Raw genomic sequence first — 19,630 nt, forward strand, 5'->3', positions numbered from 1 at the left:
GTGGGCTCAAGGGGACTGTTATAACGACAGTCCAGGAGGGGGTGGGTGACGGGGGGGACATAATTTTCCTCGCTCTCACCAAGTGCACAAGTAAGGAGGGTGGAGGGGGGCGCAAGAAAAATGCCTGGCCGGATTTTTTCTTGGTGGCAGAAAAAGAATGGCTGGACAGAAAGGTTAGGGCCTGGCTGGGTAGGTGGGGTTCAGGGAATGCAGGGTTCAGGGGACTTCTGGTGTGCAGAGTAGGATGGAAGTGTTGTATCCTAGCCACCTATTGGAGTGTCAGTTTAGAATGTATCTTTGAAAGAGGACCTGCAGACCACGGACGGCTTGGTTGCCCTCTGCGATCTGGCAGGGGTTGTGCGTGTTTACTTGAATAAAGGAGTTTCTCATCCACGTCTCAAGTGCTTCCAGTTATCTTAACAGGAAGGTCATTAGGAGGAATGAATGGTTGAATGGCTTTGGGGCATTGCTTGTTATTGTGGGGGGAAATGTCTTAAGGGTGGGGGATGTCAGGTTGTTACATTGTATTAGTGAGGCCTGGGTTGTTTAAGAATGTTTTGTTACGTTAATGAGTCTGCAAACCTCTCCAAAAAAAGTGGCCTTTTGCTCTCATTACTTGCCAGGTTATTGTACCTTCCCGCCCGATTATTATTTTAAACTCTACAAAGGCTATATGCATGAATTCTGAGTGCTGTATTTCACAAGGTTGGGAAGGCTATTCGGCTAAGAAGTAATGAAACGTTATTTTAGGGCAGAGCACGATGCAAGGCACTGCACCACCGTGAAGGCGGGAGCATGTTTCTCTGCAGCCACCAGGTGGCAGTCACGCCCCATCTTCCAAGCTTCACCTGCTTCTTGCAGGTCCGCACTACGAGCTCCTCCAGCACCACCGAGGACGGCTCGGGCGGAGAGAGCGCCGCCACTTCCGGCACTAGATCCCCTGGACTCTATGGCTACCGGAAGACCCGCCTTACCCTCTGACCCCGAGTGATGGATTAGTATACACATGGCTGCTGCATGGGTTGGGCTCCATAGAACCTGCTCAATTCTTTCTCTCGCAGTTTTCTGTTTTAGTGGCGCCGCGTTCACGATTTCACAGAGTGTTAAAGGGGTTTATTTGAATTTGTGGCGGCTTCTGCCCGGTTGGCAGGCGAGGACTCCCGTGAATTTAACTCCGAGCTGCCTTGGTCCCTCTGACAGCTCTGCAGAGGGTGACACGCCCTGTCCCTTGATAGATGTCTGTGGAGCGTGACCCTTCTTGCTCCCCCACCTTCTCCTTGGCAGGGTGCTGCAAAGAGGGGCTCTGGTTTGCCCTGGAAGAGTGTTGTCCCATCCTTGGTAGAGTGGCTTTGATTTGCCTTGAGGTGTGCTGTCCTATCCTTGGTAGACTGCTGCAGAGTGGCTTTGATTTGCCTTGAGGTGTGCTGTCCTGTCCTTGGTAGACTGCTGCAGAGTGACTTTGATTTGCCTTGAGGTGTGCTGTCCTGTCCTTGGTAGACTGCTGCAGAGTGACTTTGATTTGCCTTGAGGTGTGCTGTCCTATCCTTGGTAGACTGCTGCAGAGTGGCTTTGATTTGCCATGGGAGTGTTGTCCTGTCCTTGGTAGACTGCTGCAGAGTGGCTTTGATTTGCCCTGGAAGAGTGTTGTCCCATCCTTGGAAGAGTGCTGCGGAGTGGTTGTAATTTGTCCTGGTGGCATGAATGCTTCTAAGAGTGGCTTTAATTTGCCCTGGGGCATGCTGCCATATGTTTAGCTGATTGCTGCAAAGAGTGGCTTTAATTTGCACTGGGGGCATGCATCCATATCCTTAGCAGAGTGCTGCTAAGAGTGGCTTTAATTTGTACTGGGGGCATGCAGTCATATCCTTAGCAGAGAGCTGCTAAGAGTGGCTTTAATTTGCCCTGGGGGCATGCTGCATATGCTTAGCTGAGTGCTGCAAAGATTGGCTTTAATTTTCCCTGGGGGCATTCTGTCGTATCCTTAGCAGAGTGCTGCAAGTGGCTTTGGCAGAACTCTGCCATCTTCTCTCTCTTTCTTCCCCTGGCAGAGAGTGCATCAACGAGTGGTCTTTGCCTTATGCTGGCCTGTAAATCTTTGCAGGTTGTGACCCCTGGCCTTTGAGTTCCATTAGTTTCAAGCTGTGCATGGAGTGAACTTTGCCCCTCTACCTTCCTTTGTCTCACTTAACCTCTGCAATGGGTGCCTTGAATCTCTAACCTGTTCTAGTTTCCTGGCACAGCTCTGTAGGCGATGGCCTTTGCTCTCTGACCTGACTTGGATCCATTGTGGCAGATCCCCGTAGATAGTGACATGTTTCCTCCGAACTTCCTTGGAATCCTCTTATGACGTTTGCCTTCGAACCAGCATTGTCTTCCTGGGCAGAGGTCTGTAGGGCGAGACATTTACCCTCTTACCTACTTTGATCCTCTTGGTACAGCCCTGCTGCCCTTGTGCCCTTTGCAAGAGGCCCGCCGCGGTGATATTTGGCTGATGCTGTTGTCCCTGGCAGAAAACCTGGCATTGTTCCCTCCTGACTGCCTTGGCCTCACTGCTGGTGTCCCCCCCCTCCTCCCCAACACACACACACACTTTGAGGGAGCGTTGCAGGGTCCCCATGAAGCCCCCCTCTACTGAATCCAGACCTACGCTGGCAGCCGGGGTTATGGAAGGTACCCACGCACAGTACCGGTCATGCCTACTTTTCTACCAGGATTCATGCCAGGGGCACTTAGGGGCCGCTGGGATGTGCCTGGCAGCTTTAGCGCAGAAGCTTTGTCAGTCTGCGGGGTAAGATATTAATGGCTATGTTTTACATTTATTTAGTGTAAACTGAATTATTTGTCGGTGCTTATGAATGTACCTTTTTTATCAGAACGAGGAAAAGCCAAACTGTCCCTGTCCGAGTTCTAATATGTCACTATTTTCAGGTCTCATTTGATGTAGTTCTCTCAGCTTAGGGGGCTTTTGGAGTCGAAATCAGTCAGTAAAAGGTTTTAACAGAACGAGTCGAACGACTTTCGCGGGTGCACTGAGGCTTGGACTGTTTGCCTTCACGTCGACTGGCGCCCATAGAAAGCACTACTCGAACTACGCTGCACTAAAGGGCCAGATTGATGCAGGGACGACTAGATTATAACATAAGGAGAGGCGTATTATATGACACATAGTGTGATCTTCCTAGCTCGATATTGTAACACAAATTGATACAGAAGCGATCGCAACGCGTATTGTCTTTAAGAAACAAAGTTACACACATTCAGCAGATCATATACAGCATGTTATTCACTAGCAGATAATACTTTTGCCTTGGACGAATTCACATGAACAACACTTTAACACAATCTTTCTAACGACCACGTAAAGACGTTGGTGCAAAATATAGATTTTTACATTGAGCACAAAGCAAGCCTCGATGCAACCACACAGGTCTGGTTTTGGGTATGTTCTGTCTCTTCTCTGTGGACCGACGGAAGTACCCCTGTCCATTAAGAAATAGAAAATGATTGGAATTTGTACACATTCTGTAGGCTCCCCTGACATAACCGGTCTATGAGAATAGTGTCTGGTGTAACATTAATAATGAAACAGAACATTTTCATGACCGAGGAGGAGTAATTGTTTGTACTCCGTGTGAATTGCTTTTAAATATTTAGAGGGCGGGGGGAGTTTGTGCTGCAGGCAAAAGCTTTTCTCCATTCCATCAGCTGGAGCCATTAACACTGAGTGAACCACATTTTCACCCTGTTTACCTATTTTAAACCTGAATACCTTAATCAGTAGCTGAAAGGCCATCAACTATTACACATTGTCTGGTACTACCCTGCTTAAATCCACTATTTTCTTAGTAATGTTTGACCCAGAATTCAGCAAATTATGCATTAAATAGTGAGTTATGGGGCAAGTCCGACAAATCGAAATAATTATATCTAAAATGTTGCAGCCACAGATGTGCATAATTCCAGTGGTCCTGCCTGAGAGTGTTCTGTTCTTTCATTGTCATTGAACCTTAGAAATGAGCGAAGGGTGAAGGGGTGTTGTTGAGATAACAGGATAGAACAGCCACAGTGAAGACGTTGCAGCGCCACCATGGAAGGTTTTGTAGAGCGGAAGAAAAAGCACAGGACAATTTGCATGACTGTAGAGGAGCAGAGCTTCTAGTACTTTAGCTGAACACTCGCATCTCTTTTGGAAACAAACCTTCTGAGTTATGGATTAGTAAAGAAGCACATATCGTCTTACAGGAGAACCTGCAGGCCTCAGAGGGAGAAGAGGCAATTGCAGGGCTCTAGTGTAACGCATAATGTAGCAGAACCAGACGGGAGCGTAGGGAGTAGCATAAAGGATTTGCAGAGATACAGGACAACCCTGATGGTTCTAGGCCAGTGGTTCTTATCCTTTTGACTTCTGTTGACACCTGCTTAATTTTTACTGGGATCTGGGGACCCCCCCACTGAACCATTGAAATTCCGGGACCCCCACTGTCTATTGAAAGCCGGGGGACTCAAACCTGTGCAATATTGATGCTTTGAATTACAAAACAATACACAACAATACAACCATAAGCATTAATCAGATGCACAAATGATGACATATTTCCGTTAATTGAAACAAGTTTAAAGAAGATCAAAATTTTAATGGGACGTTGCAGCTTTTCTACAGTGAATTGGGGCCACCATCGCCCATATTATATTCTGTTTGATGCACCCTCACTGACCCCACAAATCAGTCTGAGCATATCAACTTCATTTTCAGCTTCCAATTTCAAATTCCTTCTCGTTTACAGAAAGTTTTAAAATTTTCAATTTTATATTTCGCTTCTTTATTTATATATATTTTGTTAATCTATTGATCTTATTTAATTTTCTAAGCAGCCCCGGACCCCCTGAGTAGCCTTGCGGACACCTAGGGGCCCCCAGACCACAGGTTAAGAAGAACTGCTCTAAGTAGCTTGTAGTATTACAGGCACAACGCCATTGCTAACATAGTAGAGCACTTGTGGAGTTACAGGAGAACTTCATGGTTTGATTGAGCAGAGATAACTTTCAAGGCTATGAAGGAACACGGGGCAATCATGACCGTAGAGAAGCACAGGGAGCTAGCAGAAGAACATGCAGGCAATGGGATAAATTGCAGGGTATGAGGAGCACGGAGTACCTAGCTGGACTTCAGTGGAACATTGGGCGTAAAAGGATTAAGAAGAGCATGGGGGCCACACAAGTCTGCAGGGCTATGTTTTAGGGCCGCAAATGAAGGGACCATTTCTGAGCGGCAGGAGAGCTATAGTAGGAGAGCGGTGCAATCTTGGGCTATAGATGAACACTGGAAAACGTTTTGTGCTGCTAAGGGTTGGAGATAAAGATGCTAGACTATGTATCCCTGTGATCCCCGGTCGACTTACTGCATTTTAGAAAGACCTTAAAAACACGGCTCTTCCCGAAATAAGCCTTATCTTATTCTAGCACCTTTCTAGTTCGATTATCAATTTTTTTATTGACACCACGTGGCACCAGGGAAGCACTGGAGGGAGCACACGAGGTCACAGGATGTAATTAAAGCATGAGAGGGTTTTAGGAGTGATAGTGAAAGATTTCCGGAATGTAGGGAGCTCACAAAATTGAGGTCTGTTGGAAAGTGAGATCATACCTACAGAGCAGCACTGTAGAAATAACTGTGTTCTAGATAAGATCTGATGAAAGTTGGAGCACAGGACAGATTGTGGGGATGTAGGTAGATGCAATGCTTAAACAGATGCCTTTCCTTTTAAGGGAGTCAGTGAAGCGCTGTAAGGACAGGCATCTGGACGAGGCGCTGGAGCTCTTACAAGGGAAGATCCCCTCACTGCAAGCGGTGGATGACGGTGATCTTCTGCCCATAGTCCGCTGCCTGCTCCTGATGCAGCTGGAGTCTGCCAGCAGCTCTGGCACCTTCAGTAAGCTAGAAAAGGTGAGCGAGTCCATCTGAGGTCATGCGTGTTCTGATATGCCATCGTGTTTTACTTGTTGAGTTCAGCCTGACTGGTTAGTGTATTGTAACTTGTAGCAACAAATCTGCCTTCTTGCTCTTGTCCTGACATGTCAGTGTTGTAGCATGTTCCTATATTCTTGAGAGTGTCACATCATATTGTATAAGGTTTACCATATTGTATTCTAGACACAGTGTCTTCTAGTGACTCACATTTGCTCGTCCCCTCTTCTCACTGAATTTAAGGAGGAAATTCTCATCTTCGTAATACTTAAAACTGCTATCAGTACTCGAAGGATAAATATTTTTAATAGGCCTGGTGTCCAACTTGATTGTCTATGTTCATTTGCCTGAGCTGTTGCCTTTACTGAAATTACTGTTTTTGACCCTCACATCTCAAATTTTATGTTGTTTTGCTGAATGTTTTTGAAAATGTGCACAAAATGGTGGGTGAGAGACTTTGCAATTCCAGTTACGCTTGATAGTTGCATGAAATGTTGGTAGCCGGGGCTGTAAAGACATCACAAACGTGAAAAAGCGAAAATAGTCCACTGTTTTTTGTTCCTTTTTGTAAATCCATCCAGGTGGTCAAATGTAGTGTTTACTACTACTTTTTTTCTCATAAAATATTAACATGTGATATTCTGGAGAGTCGGCATGTTCAAGTAACCTACAGCATGCCATACTAATCATAAGCTTTGCAGTAAACCGAAGGAAATACTTAGGGGTCATGAATGCAGTGATCACATCTCTAGGGCGTGTGATGTGCCCCCTTGTCAACCTTCCCTCTAATATTTTGAACTTTATTCAGCTGGACTGGAAACCCATGTTTTTCCTACTTGATTGATTGAACCATGTATGCAAGACTCTGTTTCCCATCTCTCTTGGACTTTACTATCTAGATTGTGTTTTGTCTCATTGTTTTATTTCAATGTATGTACACTGGCTCCTGCGATTTAAAGGAATACTGTGGTGAGCATTAGGGTTATCTACCCCTGTATATAAACTCTCCTCATCACTCACTCTCTCTCCCCACCCCTGTCTTTTTCTAGATACTGTCACACTTCTACAAAGCCAAAGAGTCTCTGGTTTCAGCAGAAGTGGAGAGACTGATGGGCAGCCTGGTGGCCAACAGGGAGGTGAGAGGGCAGCCTGACAGTGCACAGATTGTGAAAGTCATGTCAGTGAAGGTTAGGGTGGAGGTTATTGTGCGCCATAGTTATAGCTAGTTTCGAGGCTTTATAATCAGTGTCCTATTAAATGAAGTCTGCAGTATACTTGAATTTGTGCTGTCAGTGGAGTAACATGCAAGAGGAGTATGCAGTTTGCCAGAGTGTCATAGAAACCAGAGTGTGCAGTGTATCTCAGTGTGTGATAATAGAGGAGTGTGCAATATAACAAGTGTCATGTAAACCAGAGTGTGCGATGTATCTAAGTGTGTGGTATCAGAGTAGTTCAATATAACCAGAGTCATATAAACTAGAGCTTGCGTTATATCTAAATGTGTGATGTAAAAGGAGTGTACAATATACCTGCTCACGTGTGGTAAGCAGGCTTTCCAGGTTAAGGATTAAACCAAGACAGCCCGATTTCAATCCACCTCAACAAACAAGCATTTGCAATGCATTGGGTCTGACGTTTGCTCGAGTTAGAGCTATTAGCGTTGTAAACTCCTAACCAGGCTGTTCTTGCCCCTTAAACTGAAAATGAAAAGTAAAACAGTTTCACATAAGCGAGCCGACGGCCACCATGAGCGCGACACGGACACACAAAGGGAAACAGAAGTTCGCTCGCAGTGAAATATATTGGAAAAAGTGCAATTTTCCATGTAACAGAGTCGATGTCATGCAAAGCGCTCAACTACTGCCCAGCGAGATCGTGCTGCCTACGAAATAAAGAGGAAAAAGTAGTCCAGAAACAATACTGAAAACATGGAGCCTCGTATGTTTTCAGTAGTTGGCCGGTGCGCTTGAGGCGAGCTAAACACCGGAAAAGGCATGACCATATTGTCACTAATGAAATCAAGCAAATTTTAAAAGGCAAGCCCACGAGCCAGCCAAACTGATGGTTGTGACATGGAGGTGGTTAAAAGCCCACAGAGAGATTACACCAGGGACAGAGCGCTTTGCGCGCTCGACCCTAAAAAGCACTTCTGGTTTAAATCTGAGTCCACCATTTTTTGTGTGGATTGTTAGGATTGTTCATCCTTTTGCCTGACTCTTAAGCTAGTACCAGCACATACTAACTTGCTTATTGTGATGGGACCCTGAATCACGGACAGGCATAGGGTGCAGTTAAGCGAGTACCTCGCGAGAAAGTAGATGGTGCTCAGGAAGGTACATGGCAAGCCTGACCAGTGTGTGGTAGATGTCCCCATTGATGGGCAGGGGCACAGTAGTCGTACCACCCCTTCTCTGGCTGCATAGACCCTGGAGCAGCCGTGTGTGCTGTCAGAAAACAGAATGAATGAAAAGGATGCTCTGAGGCGCAGAGTACCCTGCAACAAGGTGGCCTTGACTGATCGCATTACGTTACTATTGCTGGTAAATGCGTGTTGGTTGTATCTGAGCATTTTATATATTCCAGTTAGTTGACACATCAGTCAGTGTCTGTTGTCCTCCTACCTTTGCTTCCCATTCCCTTCCCGCTGTTTCCTCCCTCGCTGTCCTTCAATTCCACTCATTTACTCTTGCTCCTTCAGCCTCGAACCCCATCTCTTTCCATCTGCTCTGAGCAGATGGCTCAGGAGGGTGCCATTGCACAAGGAGTGCCACAAAGGTGGTATTGAGCAGATGGAACCACTTCTAAACTATTAAAAAAAAAAGCTCACCAGATTGTAGTAGCAGCTCCTTCCTTCTAGGAGATGTACAGGTGACCAATATCCGCAAGCACCAGTGGCACCAAGCTATGCAAGAAGGTAACACATATGCACATATGTGTGCATCTGTATTATTGTGGAGGAAAAAAACGTGTAGCAAACAAACAACCCTACAATTAAGGTATTAATATAACTGTGCAGTCTGTAAAACTTTAATTCCAGCTGCACAAAAAGGCTTTTAATTAACGCATATTCCTTGACTATAGGCCTAATTGTGTTATCGAACAGTGGGAGCATGGCTGAAGAACTTCAGAGCCCTTGTATATAGTTTGATCATAAACTACATGATGTGGCATTCATTCTTAGTAAAGTGGGGACAAGTCACAGTCTGTGACATTAGAGGGTGCCTGGGGAGATACTGTGCATAGACATTCACTCCTCTGAGCCCGGCGTTGAGTTAATTCATGACTTAATAACTGAAAGATTTATAAGGAGTTGCATTGGCCAAAAACTGTGATGGAAGAGTAACCAGTGGGTTGAGTTTGTAGGAAGGTGGCTGCTGCCTCAGTTACATGATTGGGAGAGTGCTGGAGTTAACACTGACTATTTGCAGAGCAGGGACGTTTGTGTCCTTCAATACATCTCGTTCGAGGTCAGATTTTGCCACTGGTCATTCACGAGAACAAAACCAAAGTTTGACAACTGTAGGAAGCCTCCTTGTCCAGCCCCATCACCCCTTTGCAGCTCTTTAGCTTCTTCCATGCAGTACCTCTGGGTACAAGAGGTTTCCTATTGTTATTCAGCCACAGCAACAGTTCTAGTTCCTAGTTCTCTGCCATTTCCCTGTGCCATGTGGAAGTACCACTTCAAGATTCACTTAGAACATAGCTATTTTTTCTGAAGCCATTGTTGGTAAATGTAACTAAAATTACTAGCCAAGTGATTTCTGATTACTGGTGTTTGTGGCTCAAGGTTTTAGGATGGCATTGGGGTTAAAGAAGCGAGCTTGGGCATATGTAGCACACCTCAGGACAGAGACTCCTCTTATATCACACAAGAGGGTATGTTGTAAGAGGAGCCGGACATATACCTGAGGGTGGATATGTGAGGACTGGTGCTGTACATCTGGGCGTGTGCTGTGAGAGGTGTGTGCTGTTAGAGGAGCTGACAGTATACCTGATGGCACCTGGGTGTGTGATGTGAGAGGTGTGTGCTGTTAGAGTAGCTGACAGTATACCTGATGGCCCCTGGGTGCGTGCTCTGAGAGGTGTGTGCTGTTAGAGGAGCTGACAGTATACCTGATGGCACCTGGGCGTGTGCTGTGAGAGGTGTGTGCTGTTAGAGGAGCTGACAGTATACCTGATGGCACCTGGGTGTGTGCTGTCAGAGGAGCTGACAGTATACCTGATGGCACCTGGGCGTGTGATGTGAGAGGTGTGTGCTGTTAGAGGAGCTGACAGTATACCTGATGGCACCTGGGCGTGTGATGTGAGAGGTGTGTGCTGTTAGAGGAGCTGACAGTATACCTGATGGCACCTGGGCGTGTGATGTGAGAGGTGTGTGCTCTTAGAGGAGCTGACAGTATACCCGATGGCACCTAGGTGTGTGCTGTTAGAGGAGCTGACAGTGTACCCGATGGCTCCTGGGCGTGTGATGTGAGAGGTGTGTGCTGTTAGAGGAGCTGACAGTATACCCGATGGCACCTGGGTGTCTGCTGTGAGAGGTGTGTGCTTTTAGAGGAGCTGACAGTATACCTGATGGCACCTGGGCGTGTGATGTGAGAGGTGTGTGCTGTTAGAGGAGCTGACAGTATACCCGATGGCACCTGGGAGTGTGATGTGAGAGGTGTGTGCTGTTAGAGGAGCTGACAGTATACCCGATGGCACCTGGGCGTGTGCTGTGAGAGGTGTGTGCTGTTAGAGGAGCTGACAGTGTACCTGATGGCACCTGGGTGTATGCTGTGAGAGGTGTGTGCTTTTAGAGGAGCTGACAGTATACCTGATGGCACCTGGGCGTGTGCTGTGAGAGGTGTGTGCTGTTAGAGGAGCTGACAGTATACCCGATGGCACCTGGGCGTGTGATGTGAGAGGTGTGTGCTGTTAGAGGAGCTGACAGTATACCCGATGGCACCTGGGCGTTTGATGTGAGAGGTGTGTGCTGTTAGAGGAGCTGACAGTATACCCGATGGCACCTGGGCGTGTGCTGTGAGAGGTGTGTGCTGTTAGAGGAGCTGACAGTGTACCCGATGGCACCTGGGTGTATGCTGTGAGAGGTGTGTGCTTTTAGAGGAGCTGACAGTATACCTGATGGCACCTGGGCGTGTGCTGTGAGAGGTGTGTGCTGTTAGAGGAGCTGACAGTATACCCGATGGCACCTGGGCGTGTGATGTGAGAGGTGTGTGCTGTTAGAGGAGCTGACAGTATACCCAATGGCCCCTGGGTGTGTGCTCTGAGAGGCGTGTGCTGTTAGAGGAGCTGACAGTATACCCGATGGCACCTCGGTGTGTGATGTGAGAGGAGTGTGCTGTTAGAGGAGCTGACAGTATACCCAATGGCACCTGGGCGTGTGATGTGAGAGGTGTGTGCTGTTAGAGGAGCTGACAGTATACCCAATGGCCCCTGGGTGTGTGCTCTGAGAGGCGTGTGCTGTTAGAGGAGCTGACAGTATACCCAATGGCACCTGGGTGTGTGCTCGGAGAGGCGTGTGCTGTTAGAGGAGCTGGCAGTATACCCGATGGCACCTCAGTGTGTGATGTGAGAGGAGTGTGCTGTTAGACGAGCTGACAGTATACACGATGGCTTGATATAAGAGGATGAGCCATACTTGGACATGCGTTATTGGAAGAGTGTTTGATAAACCTGAGAGCGCAACATAAGTGGGGCATTCTGTACATGATAGCGCAGTATATCTGACTGCGTTCTTAAAGAAGAGTGCATTGTATCTGAGAGTATGACATGAGGAGAGCGCAATATACCTTAATATGTAATGTAAGAGGGCTTGTGATATACCAGTGGGTGTGATAATAGCACAGTGTACAATGAACCTGAGAGTGTAACATAAGCAGAGTGTTCACTAACCCGACAGTGTGACATGTGGAGGTGTGTGGTGGAGTTGTGTGCAATATTCCTGAGATTGTCACATAAAAGAAGTGTGCAGAGAACCCTGTTAGTGTGCAACAAACCTCAGAGGGAAATAGTAGAAGCGTATCCTATAAGTGCATGATGCAGTACACCAGACTGCTTGTGGTAGCAGGAGTGTGAAATATATCTGAGTGTGTTATAGTAGTGTACAGTATACCGGACTCTGTTTAAGAGGAAAGTATTGTGTGCCTCACAGTGTGATGTAAGAGAAGTGTGCACTGTTCCTGAATGCATGATGCAGGTGGACTTGCAATATTCTGAAGGTGTTGTAGAAGTATGTGCAATGTATATTAATGTGTGATATAGACCTGTTTGATATATCTGAACATGTGCTAAAATAAGTGTGTGACATGCCCAAGCTTGTGATATGAGTTGTTTGTGTATGATGTCCTTGAGTATGTGCTGTCATTAGTCTGCAATATATTTGAGAGTGTGATCTAAGAGGTGTACTTTATTCCTAAGAGTATTACTCAGGAGAAGTGTGCAGTATATAGGACTATGTGATAGGAGGGCTTGCACTATACCGGAGTGCATGATTGAAGAGAAGTGTGTGATATATACATGTGTGTGAGAGGTTTACAGGAGTGTGTGATACAAACAAAAGTGCACTATATCTCTCTCGGACTTATCATTTCAGGTTCTGCCACTTGGAGACCTACAAGCAGGTTAGCATCGCATTCTCATCATCCACCCTACTTCCTTGCATGTTCTCGCTCACGGTAATGTGCTCTCATAATGATCTTCTTTCTTGATGCCCCTTACCTGCTGTGTTCCTAGTCCACCAATACACATCTGCAGAAAACCAAGGCCAATGAAAGGTTTACTGTGTTCAAAGTCTCTAGCTTGGGCAAGTCTAGGTAGGCCTAGGACATGTCCACAATAAGGATTATGCGGTGGACACCAAATGCTCAAAAGGAATGTGCTTTGTGGGAGATGTAGGCAAGACTTCCTAAATGGGATCTTTTACTGCAAACTGTCCTCAGTGCAGCACAGATGGATCCAGGATAGTGTACTGGTGATCTACAGGGTGGACATCCCAGGCCTGGTTAGCTTGTTGCGGAACAGATCTGCAGGCACAACCACTATTGTCTGGGCAGCCAGTTACGTCAAGAAAGGAACAAAAAAATAGAAATGGGACTACTTAGTGGGTGAATGCTGAGTGTACTTATGTGTACCCTGTTGTTCATGCTTGTAATGTTGCTTCGGCGCACCCTTCCTCCATGCTGCTTGCACCATTACATGTGTTGCTGCTGTGGGTTCTTGCATGCCTTGTCACTATATTGCTTGTGCATATTTTCATGCTTTGTTGCTTGTGCGTGTTCAGTCTGATGTCTTGTCGATTCCTAAATAAGATGCTGTCCCTTTTCTCTTGTGAGTGCGTAAACAATGTATTGTATCATTGACTCTTATCCCAGGCCCAGTAGTATCAGTGTAGTGAGCATGAAGTGTGGAGTGAGCAGAGTTGAGCCCATGATTGAGTCATGCCTAGCACGTGTACCCATCCATTGCCCACCACTGCTGCCAGCAGAAATGACTTCCAAGGGAAGTAGGTGGGTTCCTCTGGACCCCCCATGTGTCTGCTCAGCCGTGCATCAGCAATTCTTTGTTTTTCTTTCCTATATTCACAGTGTGCATGTTCATGGCAGACAGCTGTGCCGGACGCAAGTATTGGAGACAGAACCTGCCCATGCTGCTACGCTGTGTTGCTGCTACTCTTGAACACTTGCTGCTAGATGAGATGGCCAGCAGTGGGGAGTGGGGATACTTCTCTGTTAAGGTAAGGACAGCAGGGTTCCTTGCAGTCTGCACCTCTGTCATGGAAAATAACAGATGCACTGGCATCCTTTGATTCAGGCTAGGGTATTGTAACTCCTTTGATTCAGACTAGAGTAGTATTGTAACACCTTTGATACAGACTGGAGTATTGTACCTCCTTTGATACGTAGTGGAGTATTGTACCTCCTTTGATACGTAGTGGAGTATTGTAACTCCTTTGATACGTAGTGGAGTATTGTAACTCCTTTGATACGTAGTGGAGTATTGTAACTCCTTTGATACGTAGTGGAGTATTGTAACTCCTTTGATACGTAGTGGAGTATTGTAACTCCTTTGATACGTAGTGGAGTATTGTAACTCCTTTGATACGTAGTGGAGTATTGTAACGCCTTTGATACGTAGTGGAGTATTGTAACGCCTTTGATACGTAGTGGAGTATTGTAACGTCTTTGATACGTAGAGGAGTATTGTAACGTCTTTGATACGTAGAGGAGTATTGTAACGCCTTTGATACGTAGTGGAGTATTGTAACGCCTTTGATACGTAGTGGAGTATTGTAACGCCTTTGATACGTAGTGGAGTATTGTAACGCCTTTGATACATAGTGGAGTATTGTAACTCCTTTGATATATAGTGGATTATTGTAACACCTTTGATACAGACTGGAGTATTGTAACTCCTTTGATTCAGACTAGAGTATTGTAACTCCTTTGATTCAGACTAGAGTAGTATTGTAACGCCTTTGGTACAGACTGGATTATTGTAACTCCTTTGATACATAGTGGATTATTGTAACTCCTTTGATACATAGTGGATTATTGTAACTCCTTTGATACATAGTGGATTATTGTACTCCTTTGATACATAGTGGATTATTGTACTCCTTTGATATATAGTGGAGTTCTGTAACTCCTTCGATACAGACTAGAATATTGTAACTCCTTTGATGCAGACTAGAGTACTGTAACTCATTTGATTCAAACTAGAGTTGTATTGTAACTCCTTTGATTCAGACTGGAGTATTGTAACTCCTTTGATTCAGACTGGAGTATTGTAACTCCTTTGATTCAGTCTAGAGTATTGTAAATCTTTTGATTCAGATTGGAGTATTGTAACTCACTGAAACTAGAACATAAGCAGGGTGGTCCATGCCCAGGTGATTGGAGGATACTGAACCTCTGAGACTGAAGGTAGATATGCAGGAGACCTACAGGGCACCCCTGAGTGTGAAGGGAGATGAGCAGGAGATCCACTTGGAGATAGTGTAAGTGTGAAGAGAAATATGTAGAACATCCAAAGCGAGCTCCTTAGTCTGAAAGGAGATGTGCAGGAGAGCCACAGAGTGTGCCTGAGTGTGAAGGGCTGTGAGCTATGCAGGAGATCCACTTGGACTTGGTAAATGTGAAGGGAGATTTGCAGAACATCCAACGTGAGCTCCTGACTCTGAAAGGAGATGTACAGGAGAGTCACAGGGTGTGCCCGAGTGTGAAGGGAGGTGTGCAGGAGATATGCTTGCAGTTGGTAAATGTGAATGGAGATGTGCAGAACATCCAAAGTGAGCTCCTGAGTCTGAAGGAAGATGTGCAGGAGAGCTACTGAGTGTGAAGGGAGGTGTGCAGGAGATCCACTTGTAGTTGGTAAATGTGAAGGAAGATGTGCAGAACTTCTGAGAGCTCCCGAGTTTGAAAGATGTGCAGGAGATTCACAGGGAGTTAAACAACACACAAATCCCCTGTTAAAGATGAGCTGCCACCACTGGTCTGATGATCTTCAACCACAACTTAAGGGAACACTTATGCAACTCGCTTATTACAGCCGAAAAAGAACCCCACTGAGTTCCCTTTCAGCTTTCAAACTTCTATCTTTGGCACCCTTTGGTCAAGCATTTATTAACCTGTAAATCTAGAAATGGGTAAAGCACGTGTGGTATAAAATTGCACCTATGAATTTTCACCCATTTACTCTTACGCTTCAGTCATGGAAAATTGCACGACAGTTACTCCTTGCTGCTCGGTTAGCCAGAGAATATATAGAGAACCAGGGGTTGTCGTTCAAAGACTTCAATCTCAGCGAAATTCATCCTGGTTGTCCTGGGGTTTAGCATCCCATCCTCGTCGCCACTTTTGAAATGCCAGGACACAGAAGAACGATGTAAACACGTTTTATAAGTTTCCTGCGACAGCCCCTGGCACGTCCTCTCTCCTCAGCAGCGGTCTGCATTCTGCCTCTTGAATCCACATTCTAGAGTCCAGTAGAGAATGCACTCAGTTGCTAAGATACAACACATTTCAGAGAGCAGAGAGCAGAAACCAGAACAAGACTCCACAGCAGGACACGTTGCCTCCATTTTATCAATGCATAGTACCTTCGTGCATTTATCTGTGCTCATCCCTCAAAGAAAATCTAGGGATACCCTAGGCTGACATGCTTTCAGTTACCTTGGGAAGAAATGTCTTACTCCAATATGTTCAGGCTAAGTAGGGATTTTTGGTTTTCATGATGCGTTGTGGTAGCACAGCACGACTCGCGGTGCATTATGACCGCACTATTCCTGATGTGTTGTGGCAGGACGGCCTGAATTATGGTGTGTTGTGGCACAACAATAAGATTAAAAGCCTGTTGTGGCAGCACAGCACAATTAGTGGCAAGCCATGGCAGTACATTACAATGCATGGCATGTTGCAGCAGCACAACACTATTCCTGGTGTGTTGTGGCATCCCAGCACAGTTTATGGTGCGTAGTGATCAGCACAGCACGAGTCATGATGTATAGTGGTAGCATAACATGATTCATGGTTCGTTGTGGCAGCACAACACGATTCATGGTGTGTTCTGGCAGCAAAGCACAGTTCATGGCACATGGTGGCAGCATGGTATGATTCATGCGCATTGTGGTAGCACATGATAAACTATCACTTCCTGAGCATAGCATAGATTTTCCATCTCTATGTCTATGACTTGCCCAACGGTTTGTGTGGACTGATTGCTTTCAGATGCCTTTACTTCCCATCTACAAGCATTTAGGCTGACATATAGACATCTTAGTATTCAGACTTGTTTATGTAAACCAGATTTATTTGGTTATCACTGCCCGCAGCTAAAGTTTACACTTTTCATCAACTTCTTCTTTTTCATCTGCTCATACCCAGGTTGCATCTTTTTGAAACTCTTTATTGGCTTTGATAGGACAGAAAACTGTCAAAAACATAAGAATACAATATTAATTGTTCTGGTGTTGCAGTCTGAGAAGTCAGGAGCATCAGTTATTGAACACCCATAGGTTTCTGTCAGTTGCCTGCTTATTACGTAGGTTATTTAAGATCACCAGGCATGTGTTCATGTTTGAATGTTAAGTGATGATCAGTCCTGTAATTTTTTAGTGCAAAGTATATGCTGTGTTAGAGGTTAAAAAACCACAAATGAATTGAATCCTGGTGCATGTCATTAGATGGGTAAACTAAAAAGCTGTCTTACACTCTTTCTGCTCACTCCTAAATACTGTAGTTGTTCGAAGTCTACTCAGTTATGATTTAACTGACCTATGTGCAGCCAGGCATGATGCAGTGTCCCAAATTTGCATAATTAGTCAACAAATCCAAATGCTGGACTCTCCTCGCCTGACGCACTGTTATCATGACCCATAGGTTCATATTCCACTTGGACAAAATTTAACGACTGAAACAAAAGTATTTTGCCATTATTCAAGAAGCGTTGTTCTTCATGAATTTATTAATTATTTGAGTCTTTTCCAATATTCCAAACTCCAATAGTGCATAATACACTGTTTCTGATGACCAGTATATTCACTTCAACACATTGTAAGCTTAATGAGAAGCTTGACGATGCATATCAAACAGACCCAATGCGTTTCGGGTCAGCAGACCCTTCTTCAGGGTTATCTATAAGTCAAAACACAAATCATAACATCACCTTCTGGAACTGCCAATGTTAAACTGTTAGCATCCAACCCCAGTGCTAAGCATGCTATAGTAGCCAATGGTGGAAAGAAATGTGTGTCCTGCCGGATGAGTGTCAAACTTATTTTATTACAAAGAGAATCCAAATTACGCAAATTACGCCAACATGATAACAGTGCATCAGGCGGTTGGCGAGGAGAGTCCAGCATTCGGATCGGTAAACTAAAAAGCTGAGCATAATGTCATAGATATTAATGCTGGTTCTCCATCAGAGTGCAATACGCTTTTGTTCTAACACCATCCCCATTGATGTAAGTGGTGATTAACTTGCATTGTTTCTTGGTTGTGGTTATGCTTAGCAATTACAGATTGGTGGTAAAAGTATGTGCACAACCTGCTACATCACTGACCATTTCTCAAAACCACCAGATGTGAAAAATGGACCCACCTCACGAGAACATCCAGGGAAATGTTTTTCAGTACTTCAGACTGCTTAGAAAAATATGTCCATGCTTTGAGTAACACTGTGGTATGTCAGAAAATGGGGTTCCTATATTCCATTTAGTTTTAGTACAAAACTCTGAAAAGCCTTCCCACTTAGTACATATGTGTAATGAGAGTGAGGCATTGGGACGCCCTGTGAAAGCAAAATAAAATTAACATGAGAAATTGAACCATAGTCCAAGCATTCAGCAATTGCATTTAAAATACTGTTTAAAGGTTACTTTCTTTAAACACGCATACGATTCCTCTGTTTGACCTCTTGAGCGAAAACGTGAGGTTTTCTCGTCTTCTGTTTTCTAATTATAAATGCAGGTTTGGTGTAGGGACAGTGTTATTTCAGCTTTGTGCAGTCGCAAATCACTAAACCTTTGAAGCTTAGAGAGAGAATCGGTTATTTTGTAAATGGAACTTCTTTGGGATGTTTCAGAAAATAAGTGACTAATAAGTGACTTGTTACAGAATTATAGCTTCTTACACTATGAAGCTGGAATGTGACTTTTAGAGGGGTTAGGATGCTACACATGAGGTACAATGTGCCCTAGACAGGGGCTTTGAAATTGAGAAAAGGATGCCCTCTTGGAGGTGCCGTATCCTAAATTACTATTACAGATAAGCTTGTTTTCCCTTAAAGAATAATTACTTTTGTTGTCAATTTTATGTTTTTGTAGCTTTTCGTAGCTTGTGAAATAGTGCTTATAATGTAAACTAATGAGCGTTGAACCTTATAAAAAGCCTTTGATGACTCGATGTTTTTGAAGAGCTCCACAGTGTGTTACTGTGAGTAGAGTGTTCCGCCTATAGGCTCTAGCAAATAAACTTTGGTATGATTTTCATACCATGACTGTGCATTGACTGTTATTTCTCTTCCAGACAAAATTTAATTGTAGAATAGAGTGGTACATGAATCTAGTTGTAATCATGGGTCCTTGTCACAACCGTGCGTACACTCTGAATGTGCATGGGTAGGGACTGCATTTATCCTTTCGCAAGCAAAGGCACTGCAAAAGGAACTACTTTCATAACCAGCATAAGTGTTAAATTAGTAACCACATTCCTGTTGGCCAAGGGATCACATATTGTAGTCTATTCACCATTAAGTACCTTTGAAAATCCCTAAGTCGCATCTTGAGATAAACCTGTATGTTGAGTCTGTTCCCTTAAGGGGAGGTGCAAACTTTGACATCTGTAATAGGTTTTTATTTTTGATTTTGCATTAATTTGTCGGTTGATGAGCCTACATGCAGATTATGGTGTTATGATGCAGAATTACTCAAACAAAGCATGTATTCTTACCTTGCAGCTGTGCCTCCAAATGTTCCAAGGGATGCAGGAGGAGATCTCAACATTGGCGTGGACGAGGGCAGGAAACAGTGCCTCTCTGCAATGGATTCTGGGGTCGCTGGTACAGGTTATCACAATGGAGGTAATAGCAGTTACACAGTACCAGGGGAACTCTGGGTTACCGTTTTTAATGAATAGATTAAATCCTGTCCATTAAAGATGTGGTTATCTT

At 44.8% G+C, this 19,630-nt stretch overlaps 1 protein-coding gene across 2 annotated transcripts in view; it reads left to right on the forward strand.

Moving 5' to 3' along the window:
- Positions 1-983: 983 nt before the first annotated feature.
- Positions 984-19,630, forward strand: part of LOC138266435 (tRNA (32-2'-O)-methyltransferase regulator THADA-like) — a 166,040-nt gene continuing 147,393 nt past the window's right edge. For both annotated transcript variants that reach the window (XM_069215199.1, XM_069215200.1), the window contains exons 1-6: positions 984-2,788; positions 5,767-5,944; positions 7,015-7,101; positions 12,558-12,585; positions 13,549-13,697; positions 19,418-19,540. In XM_069215199.1, coding sequence (XP_069071300.1) covers positions 2,616-2,788; positions 5,767-5,944; positions 7,015-7,101; positions 12,558-12,585; positions 13,549-13,697; positions 19,418-19,540 — 738 coding nt within the window. In that variant the 5' untranslated portion in view covers positions 984-2,615. The remainder of the gene's footprint in view (positions 2,789-5,766; positions 5,945-7,014; positions 7,102-12,557; positions 12,586-13,548; positions 13,698-19,417; positions 19,541-19,630) is intronic.

This window comes from Pleurodeles waltl, chromosome 11, assembly GCF_031143425.1.
Source record: "Pleurodeles waltl isolate 20211129_DDA chromosome 11, aPleWal1.hap1.20221129, whole genome shotgun sequence".
Lineage (NCBI taxonomy): Eukaryota > Metazoa > Chordata > Amphibia > Caudata > Salamandridae > Pleurodeles > Pleurodeles waltl.